Source organism: Bombus affinis, chromosome 3 (assembly GCF_024516045.1).
Source record: "Bombus affinis isolate iyBomAffi1 chromosome 3, iyBomAffi1.2, whole genome shotgun sequence".
Classification (NCBI taxonomy): domain Eukaryota; kingdom Metazoa; phylum Arthropoda; class Insecta; order Hymenoptera; family Apidae; genus Bombus; species Bombus affinis.
The window spans coordinates 7982365-8009781 of NC_066346.1; the positions used below are offsets into that span (position 1 = coordinate 7982365).

At 33.8% G+C, this 27417-nt stretch overlaps 1 protein-coding gene across 5 annotated transcripts in view; it reads left to right on the forward strand.

Moving 5' to 3' along the window:
* The window catches only part of LOC126914152 (EGFR adapter protein-like), a 278807-nt gene that overhangs the window by 150302 nt on the left and 101088 nt on the right, over positions 1–27417 (forward strand). For 3 of the 5 annotated variants that reach the window (XM_050717733.1, XM_050717735.1, XM_050717731.1), the window contains one exon: positions 3035–3109. In XM_050717733.1, coding sequence (XP_050573690.1) covers positions 3035–3109 — 75 coding nt within the window. The remainder of the gene's footprint in view (positions 1–3034; positions 3110–27417) is intronic. The other 2 variants (XM_050717732.1, XM_050717736.1) reach the window with 1 other exon arrangement.

Below are 27417 nucleotides of genomic sequence, written 5' to 3' on the forward strand. Positions count from 1 at the left end.
TAGTTTTTAAGATTTACGAAAGAGTTGAGAAGAATGTAGAAGGTTTGACCACCGCTTAGTTAAATCATTTTTATTCTAAATGTTTAAAAATATTGTGGTATGAAAAAGAAATGTGAAAGTGATCTAGGAGAAGATGATATACGTAGTGCACGTCAAAAGGGAATATATGAAATATTACAGACGACGTTTAAACAGTTTATTATTGAAAAATTTGTTGCCAGCTTTTCCATTAATGGTAAAACCGTAAGGGTTTATGACATGGTTATTACACACTGCATATTAGGCATTTTTGAGAAATCTTCGATTTATACTTCGTATACATGATCGACGAAGCCAGATGTTAGAGGCTTGGAAATTATTTTATGACTGTAGAAAATAAACGTTCATGCATACGAACGGCTGGATTCTGGTGTCTATACTTTCAGAAGCGGCAGATGCGTTGTAGGCTTTTAACATGGCATACGAATAGTTCGTAAATACGAGCATTTCCTCTTGAATCTAATCTTTCGATTGAATTTCTAAATATCAAGATGGTTGCGGTTTCAGAATTACTCAAATAAGAATAAGCCGCCGATTCATTTATATTACTACTGCCTGCTTCTTCTAATTCTTCATAAAGTGACAATGCGATAAATTCATAATGAAATACGAAAAGATATCAACAGACTCACAACAGTGAAACGTAAGTAACTCAAGTAACATTCTGAAGAACATTTTATGAAACGAATGATAAACATCGGTAATAATCCAATATATCTAAGCAATTAATACTACGTATAAAATATTGCATTCTTATATCGTGGAATATATGTATTAGTCTATCATAATCCACGATAACATTTTTAATTTATGTTTGCGTCATGTCTTTGTTAGCATCAGATTGTTTTAGTTGTACGAGATATCCTATAACAAACTTACATGTCGCAAGAGAGAAACATCTTAAAATTAAATATTTCATCCCCCTTTCACTGAGTCTCGTGTTACCGTAATAAGGAGTGGAAGTAATATTAAAATTTAAAAGAAGCAGTGGGTTACACGTAATAATTGCTGCGTCTGGAATCATCACGAAGCAAGGTTTTTTACATTATCCCTATGTGGAATGATCTCTGCTCTCTCATTCGTCAGTAGATAATGTCGTGACAGTAGAAAGGAGAGAAGAAAAAGACTTCGTAGGTCACCCCGTATAAATAGAGTGCACTGGCGTCCTTTATCGAAAACCACCCCTTGCTTTACAGTAATTATACCGACGTTCCCCCTTTCCTACTCAAGCCACGTCTATCCATCTCAGTGGATTTTTAAGACAATGAGCCGTGTCTTCAACGGGAAATAGGGAACATTCTTTCGTTGTCAGTGCCATTTTCAATCGTGCCACTCGCTTTGCCAGCTTTCTAATTTCGAAATTAGCGAAAGCCTCCAGCTACTGGGGCATCCGCTGTCTCCGATCCGGCAACACAGGATGTTCGAACCTTCATCGTTGTTGCGAACAGGTTGAATATTTTTCAGTGAAACCGAAGAACCTGTTCTTAATTAGCAATGTAAACTGGAGTAACTTTTTATCACCTTTGTGTAATTGCCTACGGTGTAATTTGTAGTCGTCTCGCTAAACTCACAGGTCACAAACTCATGATAGCGATCAGGTAATGTTCCTAATGTAAAAGCGAATTTTTTCTTCCAGTTTAAAAGACTTTCGAATTTTAAAACATTTCTTACGGTATTTACATTGTATGTAGGTATTTATAGAATTTGTATGGCGTTTCTATATAGTTTCAATCTTGCATCAATTAAATATTTTGTTGTATGAAATAAATAAGGTCGATGTTTCTTTGCATAACATGCCTAAAAGAAAAACTACGTACTATATAAATATGATTTATGTTTTCCAATATTTTATTATTGTTTATTGAGCCTATTTTGCTTGTTCCCAAGTTCTATAAATTCTTCTTTAACAAGTGTCAGGTGCTTTTGAAGTTTAACTGTAACTTTTCAAGACTCTGTATAAATCTTGCCAACAATACCAAACAAGGTCAAACTTATAATACTTATATATAATATAAATTCCCTCCAGTAAGGTGTTCCTTAGAGATAACGAGAAATTGACATTTTCGTAAAACAAGCAATGTCTCAATTTTATAAGATTAACAATAAGAAATTTTCTTGCCAGCATCTTGCAAATAATATACTAGCCAATATAAGAGGAAAATTGGAATTGGTTGTAAGTAACGATTAAAAGATCCGAAATTCATTATAGACGCGCTATAAACCATAAACGGAAATATATAAGTAAATAATAACGAATGATGATCAATTATTTTTCGCAACAAAATGCAGAAGACATCCTGCTCGAAGCTAGAAATAAATCATCTTAAATTATTTAAAAGATACCAACCAATATCTTCCACAGAATATAATTATAAATAATATTACTATAGTATGCAAGAAAATTAAGATAATTTCTTCATCGATGACGTAAGAGTAATAAAACGAAAGTAATTAAGTGATAAGAAAAGTGAATAAGTGACATTATATGTAATTTATAATTACAGCGACTATTTTAGTTTATAACAAAATATGTCTATTTCTACATATGCTAATACGTGATAAATTCTCAATTTACATGTTTATGAATTCTTAAAGAATATTTAATACATTGCGTCTCATGATTATAAGACTAGATTATATTACCCTAAAATTCAATTCTTGTAGAGAACACGATAAAACCGAACAGTTAAACTTATAAAAACTATTGTTACAATTTCGTTTTATGTTCTAAAAGATCATTTGCAAGTTCTAAAGTTACGAAAGAGAAAAATAATTTTTCCAGCGAATATAATAGAGCAATATATGATTTCAAATATGGCAAAAGTCGTTCCTTACCAAGTTGATAATAAACATATGTAACAGGATATGTAAAAGTTGCAAGTCTTTGAGCGGTCCTATCGTTATGAGATGCAGTGTACTAATAATTGAGCATGTAGTGTGCAATCCAATTGCAATATTTTTCAATCTCTATATGAAAACGTTTGTTTCTTTTCAGTATAGTGATCGGTCCACGCCCGTTCTCCTGATAGTGTCGCTCGCGGGTATTAAAGTATGCAGTCCAGATGGAAAAGTGAGTATAAACAATGCACATAGACACGATTTCGCTATTACACTAGTAAGAAAATAGGAAAAACGAAAACAAGAGCAAATATAGAAGATTGAATATAGAACACCGTCGAATATAGAAAAAGGAATACAGACAGAGAGGAAGGCTTTTGCGTTTGCACCGTCGAAGAAAAAAAGAAATTAACACTGTCTGTCTTTTCGTGCGTTGCCAAAGTGCGACCCACAAAGAAACTCGGCCAGCGTATTCTGAAAACGATGTTCACCGATGAACATGTCTCCTGGTAGACACGAGTGACGCTCTTTTGCGATAGCTTTTAGTTCACAGACTATTTCGGTGCGGATACTTTGTACCTCTGACGAATATCTCGCTGTGAGAATGTCGTGCGGAACATTAAAAGCCGTGTCTTTTATAAAATGAAGTTCATCAAACAACTTTTGCGGATACAAGATCAGAAGTGATTTCTTGCCTCGTATCTTGTACGAGAACGTTCCCATGACAGTCTTTGAAAGTTTTTGCTTTCTAAATAACTCCCTATAGTTCTTAGTGTCTTCCTTTTTAAATACAAATTACAGAGTATGAGCTCAGTTAAATACACGAGAAAAGTAACTGCGATTAAATATTTAAATTTTATTTTAAGGTACCCATTGCTTAGTAAATTCTCATGATAATCCGTAAATACATCACTGTTCATAAGCATCCGGCCACTTCGCAGTGGTAATATTTAAATTCAATTAAGATTAATGATAAATTAACAATTAGAAGCTGAAATCACCATTTTTTTCTATGAAATAAAAAGATCGTAAATTTGAATTACCTATTAGAAGATGTAGCACTAATATATCTTATGATTTACTATGTATTATATATATATACATTTTTTATTTAGGTATTATTGTTTGCATTAATCCCTGAAGACTTTCTATCGGTTTAAGAAAATTTGTTTAATCTGGCTTATAATTCAGAAATGAAGAAATTTACAAACTTCACTTTTATTACTGCTTGTTGGATTTTACAAATCGATTTAATCGTGTTATAATATTCTGTTGTTTGTGGCTATGGCAATTATAAAGAATAAAATCATTACAGTCCAATGTAATTGAGCTACATATGTAAATTTTTAAGTGTATAGGTGGAACACCATTGAATGTGATGAATATAAGTCGAAATAAAAGTGCATTAGATGCTTCAAACTTAAAACATTATGTTTAAACGCGAATAAACCTATCACTAACATTTTTAAACAAATGAATAGATAATATGATTTTCGAGACACCCGATATCTATATGTACTTATACATGTACTCACTATAAAAATGAAAAACAAAAAAACATAATCATTTTATATTTTATCGTGAAAGTAATTAATAACATTCTATCGTTTCTAGTTATTTGACAAGTAATTGCTCGTTAAAACAATTTCAACATGAATATTGCGTAGAATATACATTCACAAATACACAGCAACGAAGGCAATCAAGCAATCAAATGTAACGGCAATCCAAACGAACCACAATTTTGTAGAATTTGTCCCGACGAGGATGCAATAATCCTTTTTGGATGACATCAAAGATAAATTTCGCTCCAAGTTTACACAATTGAGCGTAATTAGTGATTGAACCATTATAAATGCCTCGTTATTAAGAACTTATTAACTATCAAATATTATCGTACATGCAACACGCACAAAACTGTGAAATACAAAGAGAACAGTAGCAGACTCACGATTACTGCGATATAATGTAAGAACACATCAGCGATATTTACGTTCGCTCCATGCAAAGGTAACGAATTTTCCAACACAAAATGTCTCCATCTCAAAATGATGCATTCACTGAAATGGAATGAAATAGAAATGAATTCGCTGGGTAATAAATTCTATTTTCGGTCATTGTCGATTCTCTATTGTCAGAACGGTGGACATTTTGAGATGGAGAATTAGTTATCTTTGCATAGACAGACTAAACGTAAGTATCGCTGATGTATCCCTATATTATGTCGCAATAACCGTGAGTCCGCTACTGTTCCCATCTTATTTCATATTTTTGTCGTTACTTTTTTAATAAAGCTTTAAACGACCTATGTTTATATAACATTTTTTCCTTATTTAAATATACTAACAATGCTTGGGCGTCAGAATCTGGGTCACCTTGTATAAAACGCTGAATTTCTGCAATGGCTGATTAAATTAAAAACCCCATCATGTTGGCGTTCCTTCGTTTTTGTTATTGAATTTACAACAACATTCTTGCGCATGAATAATAACGCTTTTCGTTATTCGTAAAAAAAACAAGATTATTAAAACAAGATTATTAAAACGTTAAATGTACAACGTACGAATTTCGTGTTATAATAATCTGTGAAATGGCAATACAAATTTAAAGATTTAGAATGGAAATTTAGATCATATGTATAATTATAAAATTAACAGGAATCCTCGATATATAAAACGTATAAAAAATTGCTCGAATTTATTGTTTCCTTCGTAGTTCATCATTTTTCTGGTAGTAGATATATTTATGTGAATTTGATTTGATGAAATATACCCGCCGATATCGCCAGCAATTAATTAGCCCACCTTCGTTTGGACCTTTTCATCGGTCTTGCACCGATCGATAACGCGAACGTTATATTTCGACGATATATCGGCAGATGGTTTAATTTCATTTGACGTCACTCCTTGTACAAATATGGTCTGCAAAAACAAACCTACGAGCGTAATGTAAATATTCTTATTTATCATTTGACATCACGTTGGAATAGCCACGATTGTATATCTCATTATGTTCGTAGCGTACGTGTATCGTTGTAACGTTAAACCTACAATTTATAATGCGCCACCCAGTTATTTGTTATTATGAATTTATGAATATTCACCAACTTAATTAATCGCATGCACATGTGCGATGATATATATATAATGATACATATATAATTGTAGATGATACCTAACATAATGATTCATCAGAACTCGCTGCTGAAAACTAAACGACGGATAACGAAAATTTATGTTTAAGTCAAATATTGAAAATTTTAATCTTCTATTAAATAATTAGGAACAATATTTTATTATTATTGTGTTTTAAAAGTGGCGGTTATTTGGGAACAAAGATCTTATCTAAATAATTTGGAAAAATTAAAAAACTGATAATTTCGGAATATATTCCTATACGTGTAATATGAATGAATCTTGTTTAAAAGGAAGTTTTAAATTTTAACGTAAAGGATTAAAATAACTACGCGTTTGCGAAACTATGTGTCCGCCAAAGAAAAGTTATCTATTTTTGGTATACATTCGGTTCAAGGATGGCCCGTGTTACGTACACTGAGACAATATTTTCGATTCCGTCGTCCTCGAATGAAAATTGCGAAAGATACGGTTGCTAGGGTTCCCCAGAGATTTCAAAGTGGCGGCGTGATTGGCAGCGCGAATGAATCCACCGGGCGGAGACTAATGTGGCTTAGCTCTTTTCTATATCACTGTCATTCTGATTGATAATCCTTGTTTCTCTCTCGGCTGTCCGTTGTCCTTTTTCTGTTTCTGTTTTTCCTCGTGGCCCCGAACTTCTGACTTTCCAGACCGCCCAGTCTGTAGCCTCCCATGATGCGGCGGAACACGAAAGTTTTAAGAAGTTTTTTCGTGTCACCCGTCGAAGAGAAAATTCCGAGGAAAGAAAAAGAGACACGACCGGAAGGCCTATTTTCATAGTTGCAAGGGCGGTCCGATGAAAATTTTATTCCATTCACTTTGCCCGCCCATTTCTTCCGACCATCTCTAATCGACGTTTCGTGCTTCGTAAAATTTAATGCGTTTCTACCCCTACCGATTATTGAGTTAGGTACATTGAAATAGTCATTGCTGTGCTTCCCGAAGAATTATCGTCGATGGCAGCACAATTTTATTATTACTAAAAGTTGATGAATATTCATTTTCATTGTATCGAAAGAAAGATACGACAAAGTAATATTCTTTCTTTCTCGAGCGATTCATGTTCAATCATTTCAAAAACAGACATCCAGGAAATGAGAAAGTTTCTTTCTCAACGCCGTATCGTGCTTGGTAGGTGACATTTCATCATTGAGTGATTCAATTTCCTTCGATGTCCGGGGTGATAACTTTTCTAATATAAGTGAATGGGAGTTGTTTTTTTTCCTTTCTAAGAAGCCAGCCTTTCCTTCTGTCACTCTATGCCACCTGTTACGCAACTTACGTGACACGAAACTCAGCAGGAAATCGTGCGTGTCACTCTCATAAAGGTTCTTCCCAGCCCTAAATAGGGTTTGCGGTTCTCAGTCACGCAGTACCCAATTCGTTTACCCCATTGATCGTCTTTCTGATTTCCTACATTTACGTTAAATCGATGTCTGAAAATTGACAAATCAAAGCTTCCGTTTATTGGACTTCTCGAAGGAGATTACTTAGAAACAAAGAATTTATCTAAATAGTTAGAAAAAAGTTAAAAGCCAATAATTTTGAAATATATTTTTATATGCGTAATGTAAACAAAGATAATCGACTATGCTTGAAAGAATATTTTAGTTCAATTGTAATACACGTATATACGTATATTATCAAAAAGTATAGTTACAGCTTATCTCTAAAAATGATAAGAATGTCGATATATTTTACAGATATAAGGTTCGTTGATGATTGATATGAGAATTAATATAAATATATATATGTACCTATATTTTGAAAATGTAAGAAGTGATATTTTTATCTTCGTTTAATGTATCTCTTTAACGCTTGTATGATTTTTTAATAATATAACTATCAATGTTATCAAAGAATTATAATTAGAGTCATTTCTTATGCTTTCTCTATTCAACAACCAGAATGATTAAAGCTCTTCTTATTATCAGTATTTTAATTCGCGAAGTATACACGTACATCAGTAAGCAACCATAAAATTATTTCAATATTCACATCTTATTTTAAACACCATAAAAATGTTCATTGCAATGCAAATATAAAAAACAAGACCGATTAATGACGACGCAAAAATTGCACAAATATCTTCATATTACGTGAAATAGTATAGACGAACTCTCTTAAAAGCAACTTGAAATCTTATAGATGATAGGTCTATATTTTTGTCTTTTAAAACGGTATGGAATTTTTATAAACATTTGAAATTATCAGTTACAAGTCATTAACGTTCGTATATTAAACGATTCAACAATTCATACAATCCCAGATGAAACGATTTAAAAGTTCGTCAAATTCAACTTGAAATGTGACTACTCTAAGATTTGATTATTATACGTTGCCTCCCGCAACAAGAAAGCAGTATTAACTTTGTTTAACGTTTTCTTTTTCCCGTGGATGGTAGATGTTCTTTCATAAAGTATAAGCTTAAAAACATCACAAGCCACGAAGAAGTTGGGTCGTCTGTAGTCGCGGATGGGAAGTCCGGATTTCCCTCGGAAGCTTTCCTCTCCCGGGACCAAAGGAAGTTCCAAGGACAGCAGCGTGCTCGTCCAGGGACGTATCAAGGCTGGAGGCAAAGGGGAGACACATAATCTTTCGTTCCATCTTTTACGTAGGATGGCTTCTTGTAATGGTTACAAGTTTTGAGCAATGTACGTTACTCATCTTCATTCACGAGCTCGGTTAGAGCCTTTTCTTTGTACGTTTCCGTTCCAAGACGAAAAGAATGTTCCACAATTCATCTCGCGAATATAAAAGTTTTTGAAGAGTATGAGGTCTTTACTTAAGAACTGAAAAAAGAAGAATCGACGATAAAATTGAAAAGGGCGAAAAATTTACGAGACACCGGTACCTACCTTTAAAAATTATGAAGTTCTGCTGAGAGAAGTTCGCAGATGCTTAATAGAAAAGTATGAAGTTTGTAAATGCTTATTGCGAGATTGTGATTATTTATAACTGAAAGTGGAAATGAATATCTGCTACTTTATGTAATAAAAGATATTACGCTATAAGAACAACTGAAAATTGAATCGAGACCATAAGAGATGTGTATTATTTTTCGTACGAAGATTGAAATTAAACAAATGAAAATATGATTAACTAAATTTAATTTAATTTATGTATTAAAATTATCAGCATTATGTTACCGTTACATAATCTTAAGATGAGGCAAAGGATACATAAGTTATCTATTGTAAGTTGCTTAAATATCGTACGAGTGTATTCTCTCTGCATATTATATAATTAGCAAATAGTTTTGAAACCACAACAAACTTGATATTTAACTAATTATATTAATTACGTGTTCGTTGCTGTAGTTGCTTGTACATTTAGAAATTTAATACCGCAATTATGAAATAGTTTATCAATTAAATTAATAATAAATCTGCAAAATATGGGCTTTCGTATTAGGAAATATGTAAACAAAAATAATTTCAGAGATAAAATTGGCGAAATTATATCGATCAAATCTGGTCATAATTTCGTTATATATTTTATTTACTCAAACTTATTAATTATATAAATTTCTGAAAACAAAGTGTATTTAAAAGAAACCTGCAGAATCATCTACAATCAAACCACTATCAAATTGTCAAGAACATTGATTGATGTCTTGAAATTAAAATTGTTGAACTTTACATTATATATTATGACTACAAAAAATATTTGTCATTTATATCTACCATTGTATATTATAGTATTTACATACCAATTAATTATGAAAGCCCAAATATCAAATTTCCTACCATATGACTACAAAGAAAATGTAACGTGAAACCAGATAAGAAAATGCTTCTTTGGAAAATAAGGATATGTGCAAATACTTTTTGTAGCCACTGTAAATAACAATTTGATGCCTTACAAGTTATGACAGAAATTTTTATGCATAATTTCAACGATACAATACTCGCTTTATCTAAGTTCGATATTATCCGACGACAATTACTGCTATCTTTTTTGCTACGTACGATACTCAGTAAATACTTATCCGGTCGTCAACATTATCAATTTTCTTACAATTCTACTGTAATGTATGCAGAGAAGCAAGCTTCGGAAACTCAGTCATCGTCGTGATATACTCGCGATATTTCACATATGTATATTACTAAAGATATTACGAATATAAATATTTTCCAGTCTCGCATTCGCAGTCTTTTAATGACGTCTGAGATAGTATCCCCACGGTGAAAGTATCAAGAGGAAAAGTTTATCGAAACGCGTACGTATTATTGCATAATCGTTATTTCCATAATGGCGAGAAGTCTTGAGAAGAATGTTCTTTGCCTACAGCAAGAGTTTCGTTCTTACACAACTGGCAGACGAAAGCACTCTCGGATGCCCCTGTTTGCATGTAAAACTTTTTAACAGATTGTCTGTAAACAGTCTGCATTTCATACTCTCCAGAGAAAAGAATACGAAAGGAAAGGACCGTCCTCGTAGGGGTGCTTAAACTCCTCCATTTTATCCCCCCATCTGTTTGTTTCGTCGAACGTTTGCGAAAGTTTCGTCCTATTCGCGAGCCGATTTATCGATAGCATTTCGTCCTATAGCCACTTCCAGCCGATAGAAGTAAACGAAAGAATATTTATATCTATTAGTCGTGGCGTCCAAACGTTCCTATAAATATTTCGAATATTTTAAGAAGTAAATCTACCCTCTTTACCTGAATTATTTTCCCTTCGCGTCACTTTATCGAAAAACTGGAAATCTACGTTTGATTTGATATCGTACAGGAAACTTGATATTCCATCGGTATCTTCGTCGATAACTTTTTTACCTCTGACAATATTTTCTCCATGACAGGACGATAGAACGGGAAATAAAGTGATTCTCTGCTTTTCCAGTTCTATTGTCCTTCGGCTAAAAACCGTGACGCAACCGAAGTTGCAGGTGTACGTGCATTATAACATTCCACATTACTGGAACACGAATTCGAAAGCTGTGAATTTTAGACGAAATAATTATACGCGATGTTTTGTCGAAATGCAATGTTAAGTGGATTTTCGGCGTTATAAGTCCGGGCCTGATAAGTTTCATCTGAACAAACGGAAGAATTGCGGTGAATTTCGTCGCTTGCGGCTTCGTATCGCGATTATGCATACCGCGAAGCGAAAATTTTCCCGCGGTATAATTTTTCCGTGCAATACCGCCGTTTGATTATTCTGAAAGTCCGAAGTTTTGAAGAACGTTAGCGGACATCGTTGTGAATGAGAATCTCTAAAAGAAGGATAGCAGAGAAGAGGAGGAAGATGATGATGAACAGACTCTGAGTCACTAAGTAGTTTTAAAAATATATCTCTGATGTCCTGTTCAAAGGGAAGTTTCTAAGTCAGATTTATACGACTAAACGTGATCGATGAAACGTTCTACAAAGATGATCTCGTAGTTTCTGTCCATTGATAGATACAGTTGTATTACTACGAAGAATTGCATATTAATTTATAATACGATTAAACCTATGCCGTAGGCTTTATAATTTAAAATTGTTACAGCAACAACTTCTTTCTTCTTGTGCTTCTTCTTCTTCTTCATCTTCTTCGTATCGTTTTCCCCTTTTTTATTTCCAATTAGAAGCTAGTTGCGAGAAGTATCGCCGTAAAAACACAATTATTTTAATTACTTTCGCGAAAGCTTCCTTGCTTGACACGTTACCCTTCCCATTCATTCTACATATAATGTTACGTTGAAAGTACATTGTTAGTTCGTGCCGAAAAGAAATGTGACGTAATTAAAGAATTCATTGCGAAGATTTGTGCAACTATATAGAAATATTATTTCATTATATACAATGGTATGTGCGATATTAAACTTTTGTTATATTATATTAGGCTCTTATTTTGTAATAAATATTATCTCTTAACGCTCTTTTTAAATTATCTACAATTGATTAAATTGATGTTTTGGGATATATAAAAGGAAAAAAGATCAAAGTGCGTTTATCCGCTAAATCTACTCAAATACAATAAATTTCATTTGAAATATTTTTTTTATAAAATCAGTGAATAAAAAGTTATTACGGGTGGTAGTATAAAGCGATGTACATGTACATACGTATCACAAAATATGTGAGGGATATTTATAGGTCGAGACCAGACATCAAAACGATGAAAAAAGTACGTGTCTAATAATGTCGTTTGAGGCTTATTTCTAAAATTATGAAGCGATAGTATTTTATGCTAATGTAATTAAATTACGTAGAAAACGTAACGTTGATGTAATAAAAATAGATTATATGAAAATTGTACAATAAAATTATTCGAAACGTTTTGAGAGAAAATTATTAAAATATTCGGAGATATTTACGCTGCTTCTATGAACTAATTTTCATAATTTTGCTTTCATATGATATAATTAATCCTTTAGAAGACTAACTGAACATTCACATGCGTATTTGTGAACTTTTCTACACGTTTTAATTAACTTTCAACGATGATATAATGTGATAAAGCTACGAAGTTCCATTTCATTTCAGCAAAACCAAGCTGCTTTACATAATACACCATAAAACAAAGTTTAGTCTTTGATGTGTTGCCTTTATGGAATTGTCAACAGTATGGGGCACGGGAGTGAGTAAATGTAATTTCATCATGAATTCTGTTACATCGTTATTCAACGTGAATTAACAATGCTTTAAAATTAATTTCTAATTTATTCGTTTAAACAATTTCTTGCTATCTTTCGAATTATCTGGAGAAAAAGTTCTTTTGAAATAAATTGGACTAATTAAATAAAAAAATTCGTTGGTTTCTTATTAAAATGTCTATCGCGTATTTATTAATTTAATAATATTTATTTTAACAGGGAATTTGGAATCTACATCTTCGAATATAGATTAAAATATAATACAATTATTTTTGCGAACAAATAAAGAACCGAAATCTAGACAGATTGTCTAGACAGATCTAATCTGTCTAAGAATCTAGACAGATTCAAATTTTCTCTTTTCTAGATTTTATCTTTTCTATTTTCTTCATTTAAATATCACTATGAATAGTTTATTGTGAATACTTTATACATATTTCTACATTGAAATTTTCCATAATCCCATAATTAAAATTCTATAATTTTTCAGAAACATCCAGAGTCTATTGACAAGCGATATGTCTATCACAATTTTGCTCTATTTCATAGAAACTTCGTTCAATTGTTCCCTGCAAAAGTGCATAATATTTAATTCGACAATTTGAACAAAAATGCGAGGAATGACGTAACTGTAAAGATAGCATTAACAGTTCAAAAATTTGTGACAAATATATAAAATCTGCATTAATTACCACATAGTTTTTAATTACAAATAAAATCAGCGTATAAATTATAACGTATAAAAAAACAAAAATGTCTAAAAAGAATTCATAAATATGTAGGAAAATAAAATATCACGAACAAAGATACCACACGTATTCAAATGCATTTTACATCAATGAAAATTAAACGTACCAGATCTGCATTTATTACTTCATTCATATTAAACACTATATAAGACAGAAAATTTCTAATTGCCGCAACCATTTAATAATACATCGAGCATCTCTTAAGGTAATTTCTTAAAACAAAGGAACAGAAATGAAAACATTTTCGTCGCTATATGAACCAAATTGCAACTTAAGGTCAAGAGGTTTCATTGTCAGCGTTGTTTCATTGTAACGAGGATTACTGCAGCATAGGCAACAGAGTGAGGGCCTAACTTCTCTTCTTCATCAGGCAAGAACGGACGACGCGACGTTCTACTCGGAGTCTCCCGCGTGTTCCGTAATTATTTCACGTGGTCCCGACAGCAGCTTCAATTAATTGCGAGCCGAAACGAAAGGAGCGTGGCGCGGCGCTTTAATAATGCGACATTGTACCTCTCGTTTCCTCTCCTTAGCCATTTGCTTTCTACGCCGTTGCCATCGCTCTTCTTCTCTCGGCGCGTATTATACGTACGCATTTCTCTGACGGACATCAGAGACGAACTTTCGAGCACCCTGCTACAGGGGCAAATGGAGTTAACGACCGCTAAAAAATAGACGCCGCACAGTCGAGCGAAATTTTTCTGTAACGAGACAACGAGCCGCTTTCAATTGAAATATCCCCGTCTGTCCATTGATGATCAATTGTTGCTTTGATATTGTAATACGGTTTACAGAAATGTTTTCAACGCGCGGTCGTCAAATGTAATTTTTCCGGATTAAAATCCATTCGAATGATGTTCAAAAGTATCGGATAGGAAGATTTAAAGACGCAAAGCTTTGGAACATTCAGTGATTTACTCTAACCGAGAGGAAAATAGAGGGATTAAAGGATCGATAGAATTGCATTTTTAGCTATTTTTCATTCAACTGAATTTTATTTTATTCTATTTTATACGCTCTAGTTGGAAATCTATGTTTCATCAGTGTACGATTATTTAGTGGAGAACGTTTATAAAAATTTCTACCTCTTTCCAAAGCGATAAATATTTTTTTATATACACCGCCGCTCGAACGTACTCGTGCTTAATTTTGATAAATCTGGAACAATTTTATCCCTTAATAATTACCCCCGTAAATGTGAAACGTAGAGTTTTGTTATTTAAGGAGTTCTGTATCAAAAACGTAGGAAAACCACTTACAAAAGTGGGATAATATAATAGTAACAATGCAATTGTAAAATTAATTGCAACCTATTTCGCTTGGAGTTTTCTTTTGTCACATAGAAATACGGAAAATTCACTATAAAACTGTAAAAATATTTAGAAATCTTCTTCTTCTCTAAATTAAACAATTTGCCTTCAGTTTTTAATCGCCATATATTTACAACTTCGGTATAAACCGAATTTAATTATTCTATTATTCAATAACCAGTAATCAAATATAAAAATAGGTAAACTAATGACCAAGTTCTCTCTAGTCTCTAAAACATATCTATTTCTACAATAAAAATATAAAAAATGTAACATGTTCGTACAATAACCATTGGCATCGAGTAAAGTGTAAGAGAACGCAAACGAAATGACAGAAAATTAAACATTCCTGTTCATTTATAACCATTAGAAACTAAGAAACTAGTTTCTGAAGAAAGAAGGGAGAGCTTCTTGAAACATTTATTTTTCCCCAAAAGCAATCAACGAAATGCATCGTTACCTACGTGCGAATTCATTGACACGAAGGAAACACTTGCAATCACGGTTAGAAACAGAACGTTGGATTAAAGAATACGATGCGACGCGATGCGAGGAAATAGAAAAGGAAATCCGGGAAGCTGAGAAGCAGAACAAGATGAACGGACAATCCCTAAACCTTAGGCAGGATTTCGATGGATTTAAAGTGTCGGACCTGTGAGGAGGAGTTAACAATGCTCACCTGGTGCCAGCGATTTCGTCGCTCATCACGAGACATCAAGCGAGCTTACGCGATTAACCTGTTCATACTATTGCAAAAGGCTACACCTCGAGTTTGTAGATTTCTATGTCCAGTACGTGGATTTTAGAAACAACAGCACCACATTTCCTCAGAGCTTTGTTCATTCCATTATACAGCTAAGTGTTGCATGGAAAATTTAGTTAATTGAGCATTTGCTAATTATGTTCAGGAATCCCCGTGTTTCCTTACGTCGTTTATATCGTGTTTGCAACTTTCAGTAACTCACCCTCGTTATAACAGGTTACTATGTGGAACAACTTGTGGAAGTTCTTAATAATGAGTAAGCTGTTTAATCCTCGAACGATGGACGTCGTGGTACACGCACGCACGTCAGTTACAGGATCAAGTGTAACCCAACAGTGAGATTATTTTGAAAAGTTTGAAAAACCGTAATTTTTCTACTGTACATAGAAAACTATTATGTATGTCGTAAATGTTATAATTACTGCAGAAAGAAATTATCTTTTTGCATTTCTTGAAATTTGCCTTGCCTGATCGCTGCAATATCGAGCATCGACTGCCAAGTGTACATTCTTGACTGACATTCTGAGACTTGTATTACAAAACATCTCGAGTACGTTCGAAACAAAGAGAAGTTGCACGTATCACAAATGATCCGACATTCGCTGAGGGATCGAAGGGATAAATAAAATGATGTAAATTATGGAACTTTTTACTAACAATAAGTTATTAATCACACAACGAAACTACGAGTGTATTTGTTTTCGATAGAAATGATCTTTTGTATTTTCTAAAATAATACCTTTTTTTTATTAATTACAAGCTTGTTAAGTTATCTAAAACACTGATGTACAGTACGTACTGATACGTACTAGAGATCTACGTGAACACTTATCTATAGTAATAATAATTACAGACAATATATCCTTCGAAAAAGTTAGAATTTCTTTGTAAGGGTCTCCTTTTTGTAGCATGTTCAGTGAATTTGGTGTTTGATGAAGTCACGTTGTGTTCTTTTCGTACTGCACTTGGGACAGGTGATTGAGATACGATTGACAGAGTTCCGTACGTGTCAAATATATTTAATTAAATATAATGAAGTATTAAATACAACGAGTATATTTTCATGATTAAATTATGAGGAAAAATATTTGCCTGTGTCTCGGAAAACGTAAGTTTCGCTAGACTAATACATTTCAGTACTTGGCATTTAAAAAATCGCTGGTGGAAGCGCAAAGTGGTTCGATAACGATGTGATATATTAACAATTTGGCAGAGAATACGTCGCATCGCGGTACTGGCCAGCAATACTTTAATCGCGAATCGAGGGGAACCGTAGTGGCCTTTTTCGGGACTTTAGACGCCATAAACTAGCGTGACGTAGTGTCGGAGACACCACTGACAAAGATACGACACCCAAGGGCTCGGAAAAGCTATAAGTGAGTGCTCAGCCGCAGGCATTCGCCGGTTCTCCACGTTATCCCCATCCAGCTTTTCCTCGCAATTTCTACCTACCACTTTCCTTCTTCAACTTCTTCGTCTTCGTTCCCTCCCACCGTGTGAAACTCTTCCACTCTTAACCCATCCTCGAAGAAGCTAGAAACCGATAGGGATCTTCGGACCATAACCCGCTCACTTCTCTGGTTATCCCTTGCGACTACCACCAGGAAAATCCTTCCTGACACAGAGCATGATTTTATGTGCTCTATCTAGAGACTCTCTCTCTCTCTCTCTCTCTCTCTCTCTTCATCTTTCTCCCAATAATTCTATCTGTTCTTTTTCCCCTATGTGCCGTTTCGCCCGTATGGGAGTTATCTTTGACGTTATTGATTGGTTTACGTTTCCTTTTTTTCTTTCTTTTTTTTTGTGCACGTCGGCTCTCAAGAATCGCGAGATTCGTACCTGTACTAAATTAGGAGCTGCCATGATGTGAACCAGTCGAAAAGATATGAACCTGTTGGTATCGAATGTACGAAGAGTAATGGTGATCGTTGTAAATAACTTTCAATATCTTTTGCTGGCAATGTTACGCGATTTTGTAGAATGTAGATATGGCTCGGAGTTCGTAATGTTGAATTTTTTCAAAGCGCATAAGCTTCCGGCGAATATTCCAAAAGTAATTGGTACGATATTTAACGAAACTTTTAAAGTAGGTAAAAGTAACAAGTCGCCACTGACATTATCAATCGGGATATTATCGGAAGAGCTTTACGCAAAGTTCCTGACCTGGAGATACTCTCACGGAACGTTCATTAATAATTACTAAAAGTTATATCAATTGAAGCGAATTTTTATATGGAATATTCTTGGATATTCTGTTATTCTGAAATTTTCGAATATTGCGATAATAATTTTCTATTATCGCCTATTGTTATAAGCATAGAACAAATTTTCAATAATGTTAGTTCTAAAACAAAGATTTAAGAATTAGTCGCTTAATTTGCTAAAATATCAGGTTAATTTACAAATTCTTGCGCACTTTTTTGCGTTTGTAGAAAATACATGATTCGTAAAAATCATTTGAAACGTCGTAATTTTATTGTTGTTGATAATACCAATAAAAAAATACAAAGAATATCACTATAAAAATTTTTTTAATAAAGCACGATTTTATAAGTTTCAAGTAATTAGAAAAATGAAAGAATATACAGACCCTTCTAATTGCGAGAGAAAGTTCCAAAAATGTAAAAGTTGCTGGCTACGATCTACAATTTACCCAAATTAATCATTTGCAAAGCGACCTTTACAATATCGAATTTCCGAGCAGAAAATATGAGGTATACCAATAGTTCGTGTATTTTTCTATCGCATACAAATTATGTTAAAATGTAGGTAATACCTACACAAAATCTTTTTACCTTCAGTTAACGAAGCAAATTATTTGTTAAGATGCAATGTAAATCAGTATGTACGATGCGCTATCTCAAATCTCGCAGTATATAATCTCGTTTATGTAATATACATGTACTTGCTCATTGACGACAATATACGCAAACGAGTGAGATAAATAAAGACTGACGAGCACTTTCTGCGAACGTATTAACCAACGAAAGTGACGCGTAAGCATCGTCAGTGTAACGTCGCGTCGCTTCGTGTCGCGAAAAATCATATCAATGATGCAACGAATTAAGTGACGCGTATACGGTCGATAAATGTCATATGTTATGTGAAAGGGGGAAGAATTTGTTCGTCCGAGTCTCGAAAGAACTGGCGAGCATTAGGGATTGAAGTAAACACGACAGGAGTGTGCATTAAGAGGTGATTGAGAGAGAAACGAGAGGGAAGGGAGTCTTGCACGAGGGGGTAAAAATCGTGTATATACCAATAGGGTAGGTAAAAGACGCAAGTATACGTATAGATGCCACGTGCTGGTCGTCTTTCCGTTTACAAACGCAAGAACTTCTTAGAAGAGTGCCTGTCAAAGGGGTTGAACGGCTAAGGGGGTAAAGGAGCACGGTTGGATAGAAAGTAAGGGAAGCAGAGGCCATGGCACGAAGAATAGAGAACGAAAGAGAAAGTCTCAGGGGTTGAAAACCAAGATGAAATCGCAGTCGCTTAGCGAGAAGCCAAATTTTCCGCGTTCTTGAACCTCGAGTTCGATAATTCTTACGACACTTTGTGTGGGTTCCGCCCTTTTAAGCCGACTTTAAGATTCCGTCCGCTAAAAAGTCACCCTTTTGATCTCGAGGTCAGTGGCTAAACGCTGTCTTCGGGCTCACGAATTCCTTCGTTTTTTCCACGTGTCTCTCTGATGATCGAATTCCTTAAACTGGTCCATTGGTGAAATCAATTGTGAAAGTTGCGTGTAAAATGTAATTTTTATTACTAATTCATATGATATATCTGTATCGTTATTTTATCATCGTGATTTCAAGAAGCTAAAATGATAAATTTGTTGTAACACTATACGAGTAACAATAGAATTTTTTAAACTGTAACTTTCTCCTTTACTGTTCTTTTCTATGAGAAGTAACATCTTTTAAAGAGACAAGTAGAAAGATTATAATTGATCGAATTCTTGTAACGCGCGTTATTGCACACTCACAATTTCAATAGTCGAACGAAGGAAACAGAACGCGAATAATTCTTCCGTAAGTTATCTTTCTATTATTTCCCAAGTTTTAATTGGAGGAGGGGTGCATAATCCCTGGCGCATCTCTGCCACTAATATTTTGAAGTTAGTCGGACGTGTACCACCCCCGCGTACATCTCTCCCCTTGAATGCTACCCTTCGTGTTCTCTCGGTCTCTCCAGTTCACGAACTCTAGAGAACGCATCGATCCAACGAATTAGTGTTTTATTTCCAGGGCTTCTCCTAAGCTCTCGCTTTAATTTTCTACCTGAAAAAATCCTTACTTTCACCGCCCCTCGCGATCTCTTCTTAATGCAAGAAGCGCCGCTAGAATAACTCGATAGAACGGTTTTTTTACGCTAGACAAAATGCGAGCCGCTATTATAATGAACTTAATTTTCATACCAGCGCTGACTTTTATCGTTCTTTTTTTTTTTTCGTTGTCCGCTCGAGCGTTGCTACTTATATCTAGATATAATTGCTCGCGTAAAACAGCAACGTAACTGCAATAACGCGCCTAATTGTGCGAAATAACGTTGCACAGGCGTAGTTATTTATATTTATATCGTCATTTAAATATCTTTAACACATTCGTAGATTACGTCATTTATGGTTAACATTTTAACATTTTATTTATGGTTAACAGCTTAATTTTCAAACGATGCTATTTTAAAATTTTTTATTTTTGTAATTACGAGAAGCATGCTGCTGCTGTCGGAGAATATTAAATGCTCTGGATATAAGAACGAAATTGTATACTGCTTATATGTAACTTATTTTTATTATATCAATACGATTGGAATCATCTTTCTACAGTATATTTAACTATATCTTTTTTTTTTATTTGATATACTACACAAATTTTTTAAAACTAAACCAAACCTCAGCACGTTTAAAACGATATTACCATATACGAAGAATAACTTCAAGAAGCAAGTTATTTTATTTCAAATGGCTGAAATAATTACCTTAGAAGGAATAAAGCATGATAGCGTAATTTCAAATGTGCCCAGATCTGATAAAAGTCCACGTTTCTCTGAAATACAAATTCAATGAATTTCAACTGACAAGGTGGAAGATAAATCTTACGTATCTCCTATATCATCTCGTAGTCGCAGTGATTTAATTTTTGAAAGCACCACCATCAATTTTCAACGGGGAATCGCGGAGGAAAACGGGGAACAAATTCGCATTCCTATCGGTGTGCGTGCGCACGTACTTCCAAAAGGAGAGATTATCGCTACACGCTACCCGATGTGCAATGTACAGTGTTCGCCAGATACTCGACGCAACAGAATTGGTATAACTCGTAACACGCCGGTAATATTGATACTGCCTGGCCATATATCACAAACACGTATCTCACGACTGTATAACGTATGTAGAGCCTACTGCAAAACACACTGCTTCGCATCGCCCGAGATTTACAAACATCCTGTAAGTAAGCTGATCAGGCGGAATCGCGAATCTTCGCTTATTTTTACATAAATTTCCTATACGTTCTTCCTTTGATAAGTAATAGTGGGTTTAATCATACGGACGATGAATTATTGGACAAATATGACAGACATATGGGATACTAAGTAGTGCAAAATGATAAATAGATTAACACGTTAGAATTTTGGAAATCTCATTCTGCTGCTATTGGTCATTTTAATTTCCTTGAATTTACGCATATTTTAAGGAAATATTAAGGGAGAAATAGAATGAAATGGATATATTTGTTTGCGGCAACGTAGCAATAGAAGATAAGGTGTTGCTTCAGTCCTGATTAGCATTGGTTATTATGTTAAAGAGATTCTTCATTTTCTATCTTTGTATATTTATTTATATATTTTTAAATCCTTGTAAAAGTCCTTTGGAAACATTGGAGACTAATAGTATGAATACATACTCTGTATTTATAACAGGTACTAACGTGTAAATGGATACAATTACTTCTGATAAATTAATTGAAATAATTTTTTTGTTTGTACAATATTTCATATATATTTTTACCTGAGACGCTACGAGTTTTTTAAATTCTAATTATAGTAGGGCAAATATTTCATTTCACAACATAATATAGTATCAAATGGTATATGTTTAACGCAACCTATGAAAACAAAATTTTTCTATTTACATGTCTCTTGCTGTAAATTAAGCATACCTTAGGTACGTAAATTATTATGCATATATTAAGCATAGTGCATAATATTTAAGTGTACATTACTAAACCAATATTTTCCAAACAAAGGCATTTAATTTATATTATCGTAATACAAGATTATGATCAGCCAATGGAAAAGTCAATATGTACTTAATGGCCAATAACATTGTTTAGGACAAAAACTTGAGAGTATAAATATGGCTGAATGTTAAACGTAACGGAAGCGACAGTTGAGTGCTCGGCTGTGCATGAAACTACGAAACCACCGGCGATTGATAGTAATTACCGTAGATTATTGTGACTTTGATTTATACAGAAAGCTGAAATTACCCTTCAATTACCATTTGCTTCGTATGCAATTTCGAGCGGCGTTGATTAATGACACGACGAATGGCTGTGCAACAATCGATGACGATAACGATGAACGCGAACGAAACTGTTGCACGAAAACAGCGAATTGGCTCCAAATTTGACTCCATCATATAAATTTTCACGTTCCCGTTCGCCGTTATTTAAAGATCAATCAGTTCTCGTCAAACTGAAAATCTCATATAGATACGATATACGTATTTAATTAAATAGCTGTTTAACTTTATTAAATTGATAGGTAGATGAAAATTATTACGATGATGTAAATATAATATGACGAAAAGTATGGCATGTCTCAAGAGACATTAACCTTTAACACGACTGAAAGCTTTTTGGCGCAATAAAAAAATAAATATATTTCATATATTGGAGATTTATCTATACAGATATTTTTAAAAGTAGCTTGAAACATAAACTGATTTAAAAAAGCTTATCATAGTATACTTTATTTCAATAATTGTATAAAAGTAAAGATTGAGATATATTGCTTTAAATATTATTCTTTCTTCTTTTTTTTTCTAATACGTGAACGTGCAATCATTTAAAAAGAATCGTAGTATGTAAGTTCAATAGTCTGATAATTGGCAACAAGTCTCGAGAAAATAACTTTGACTCGTGCAACATGTCTATGAAAACGACTATTTCACATATTTCACTTCCGCATTCTCATATATCGTATGTGTATAATATCAGCAAAGAGGAGAGTAACCCTAGTCGCAGTTATTGCACAAACTACGTAAACTGTTACGATTATATTAGAAATGTAAAACCAACTAATATAATAGAGTCTCGTTCGAGCCCGCCAAAGAGTTTCCTCTGTGGAGAAATAATCGTCGACCTTAATATAACCAGCCAAAATATACGGGGGAAAGTTTACGGAGTATTAGCGAGTGAACGTGCCCGCGTAAGGTGATTAAAGCAAATGGAAACTTGTTGCAGTGGGTCTTAGAGTCACCGTGCTAAAGTTCGTGCCACCAACCACGCTTAAGTTAATCATGCGAGGATAGTACAGTTCGGCGAACAGGAACGTCGGGAACGTCAGCCTAGCTTTTTGCTTTAAATCGAGTTCACTCGAAGATCAATTGAATTTCGATCAATTACAATGTTCTCGTGATAATTCAGTGGTTAAAGGTAATGAAGATTAATAAAGTTTTCGGGATGGCACGTTATCAGATACGTACTGAAACTTACAATAGTTTCAGCGCAGCGAAGGAGAAATACAATTTGATTCATAGGATAAATGGACACTTTATGATAATATAAATTTCGTTTTAACATGCACTGACTACAGGAAAATATTATATTTGTAATATATGTAATTTAATATGTGAATTTTTGTCGTATGTTTGAAACCATCGTCGTGAAAACGCTCATTTGGTTTAGAACTCGCGAGTCACGTGCAACTCATAAGCATTTATATGAAATAGAAATGTTTCTCCCAAATGAGTAAATATACCATCGTGTTATTAAATACCGATTAACGCTTCGACAAATCGCGAAACAATTTATATTTCATACGGCATATGCAATATCTTTAGAAAACGTTACTTTTAATCATTAATTTCCCATTAAATCGTATAATTTCTGGTTAGTAGTATTTATATGTCGTTGATACAAATCGATCAAAGTGTCCACCTACTTGTGAGCGACAGTGCACGTACTGATAAATTATTAAACTGCGTTTTATATCGTTTATCGTGTGTCTCATAATTTGTATTCGAACACCATCCTTCTTGCACACAAAGGAAGGACACTTACCTTGTATAGACGAATCCATATCAATTTAACAACGCGTATACGCATATACACATAAACGATCCGTGTATGAAACTGTATATCATTTAGAAGAGACGTCCATCGGGGAATATCTATCGATATTCTTACGAAGACTTGGTTCAGTCGACGGAATCTAGAATCAAATGATAAAGGAATACTTGAATATAAGCGAAAATGGATTTCGAATTCTCGTCGCGTAAAAGTATCCCACGCTCGCCGAAATAAAAATATCACGGTTTAGCAATTCAGGACGTCGTATACGTAGCGTACAGCTAACAAGCAACAGGGTGAAGAGAACGTTTTGCAGAGTAAGTCAGGAAGAAACGAAGGCACCGAGGGAAAATGATGAAGATAAAACAGTAACAATCGTAACAAGCGACCAGATTTATATATGCCGGTAGGAACGTCCCTCTTTATTCCCGTCGAACGTTTTAAGGCAAATAAAGTTACAAAGAGAAACGAAAAAAGGGATCAAACGGGTACTCCGCAGAAAGAACGGGAATTTTTCCGGTGATAACACTTACCTGGGCTTTTCTTGCGTCAAAGGAATCAACTTAGCTAAACGATGTTCGTAACGATCAAATATCATATTCTCAGAAAGGATTTTATAAAATATATGTAATTTGATATGGACGAACCGTGTACATTGTATAACTGTGTGTAAATAGCAAAATAAAGTAGAATATCAATAGTTAATAACGATTTGTCGCGATTTGTCCCTAATTTATAAGAAATAGTAATAAAAAGAAGATTTAATCGCGTAATATTTCCACTTCAAAATGATCCGATAATCAAAAATATCAAATCAAAACTTCTGAATAATATAATAATTCTTAATATAATAATTCTTTCGTACGTACGTATCTGTTCTCAAATGAATAATTTGTACTCGTTCCAAGTAAAGTTCGTTGATATTACGTGATACTCCACATAACTTCCACTATAAAGATAGTTTGAAACATTTCAGATGAGATATTAAACATCGCAGTATGAATATAAATGATGCTTATTTCAGACTTCTGTTACTCGATGCAATACGACTTTTTAATACAATTTCATCCTTGTAACGCGTACACGTATATATATTTCGTATTCCTGAAACATCCGCAGAAAGCAAAATAATTCTGTTTAACTGTGTAAATGAGAATGCAGAATTATAGAACCGGTGAAATTTTGTCTGCCTCTCCGTTCTATGATTTCGGCTAGAAAACTTTGTGAACGATGCAAGAAGGAATAATTCAACCTCGTTAGTTTATGAATCGGTCGGAATTCCCGTTTCGCTGCGAACGAACACGCGATGGTACTCATTAGTACGTGTTAATGCGAAACTCGTGAAAGTGGAAATTTCTGATGCGGTAATAAATTTGTGCAATTTTAAGTATCTTAAATTCAAACATAACCATCTATCGTGCGTGCATATTGTATTTATGTAATAAACATAAACGGATACATCGATAAAAGAAGATTTTGTTTAATCCACATATATCATATATATATATATGTACAATGTATTTATTGATAAATACTTGAAGCTTGATTTGAATTTATATATTCGTATATAAACACTAAATATTGATTAATCATCTCAGACTTGGCAATGATTCTATCATTATCAGATACAGGACCTAAACGTTCATAAAAATATTTTGCTGTTGTTATAAATATTAATTTTTTATTGTCATTATATGTAGAAAATTCGAGAATTAAAAATTCTAGTTTGTTAATAATTGGAACATAAAATACAGCACAAAATACTTGATAAATGCATATGTATGTACTTATAAAAATTTAATTCTTGAAGAATCTTTTTCCATACGAAATGATAAAGCTTATGGTGTTTTAATGAATGTAATTACATGCATATATACAAATAATTGACCTTAACATTCCACATGATTTTTCACCTATTCGTGCCGATGTAACAAGTTATTAAATATAAGCCAATAAGCCAATGTAGAGCTATTAATCAGAATTTATCTGTGTTAAAAGGACAATATAATCAAATCGCATAATTGGTTTCTTTTATCATATTGCAGAGAACATTAAAACGAATGTAACAAGAATACATATATATATAAGCTGCTGTTCTTCACAAGAGTATAATTAACAATCAGTTTACAACAGTGGAAGTAAGAATACTTGTCTTTTCGACTTATTGTCAATTATCTGTAATTATGAATTTCATATGGAACCTAAGTTATTAAATGCACTCACCAAACAATTTAGATCAAATTAAGATAGAATAATTTAGATTATCAAAAGTGTCAATCTCTGTTTAAAGATTTGTCTAGACACAACACGATAGAGAATGAATAGTTCGATCATTAATATTGACTATAGCGTAATCTATTAGTTTCTTCAGCATGTTTCAAACGATACATTTACTACGTTAAGATCGTGTGTATTAATTCGTACTGTTTTCGAATAACCTTGTTACATAATCGAAGCGACTGATGGAGCAAGGGAGTAACATAGTAATGACGAAGGGTGCTAGACATGTTGCAGAAATTAATGGAATGGGCGGAGCGCATTGTGCAACCATGGATAGATGGGTTTCGGTTGATAGAACCCATCGAATATCGGTTCTTGACACTCGATAGCCTCCGAACTGATATATACAACATTTGAAAATAGACGAAAGTGAAACTACTAGTCGCAATCAGTTTCCATGGAAACTTGTAGTTTCTCATTTCTAAAAGAAAATATGCGATATAGCGCAAGCAAGAAAACAATGCGTTTATGTACAATAATGTACGTATGTGTATACATATTTAATGTTACGGTTATTTACATATACCTAATGTTCTGTCTATTCATTTTTACAATCTGTTATAAAAGGAGATATAGGAAAATGACAAAACGTAACTGAAGGTACAGGATATAAGCTATACGATATAATTTTTGTACTTACTTGAAGACATCGTATAGAAAGCTGACAATATGTCGTCGAATAATGGAGATTACAGCATGTGTATTGTTTTCTCTTCTGGTTCTGACACGTTATTATTGCACTGTCTTCAAGATTTTGCCCCTATGGCGTATTTGAAGTCTTCGACTTCAGCTCTATTTATTCAAGAGATATATGAAAAGTATAGCTTTTGCAATCCAATTCGTATTAGTTTTGACCAAATCGTTTATCAATTGATTCAAATTACTTATTCGTCCATAAAATTGATTTGTATCTACAATAGCAGAGTCTTCTATGTGAAAGATACGTGTACAATAAAAATTACTTAACGCAAGCATTTACTTCTACGTCATCAATATTCTGAATACTAGAGTTTCGTTATACGTGCTTGTCAAACATACTTTCCTATACGCTTTCCTATACTCAAAGACTTACTAACCCGGTCTTAAAATTGTGAGCGCAGTTCTTTCGCGATCGTATCCCGAATATTCGATGCAGGAACTTCACGAGCATTTTCATGGTGGAAAACTCATCGTTGAAGATCCTCTTCGTGGCTCTTCGAGCACGCAGGCACGTTTACATCAAAAGCCTATCCAACGATGTAGGCATTAACGTTCATGATGGAAGCCACGATCTTCCTTCCCCGCCCTTTTCATTTCTCTTTTCCAAGGGCGCCACATTGAGAAGAAACAAGAAGGGATACCAACGGGTAAACATACGTCGAAAAATATTCCAACCTTTGAAATAGCAATAGCTCATGAGCTTAA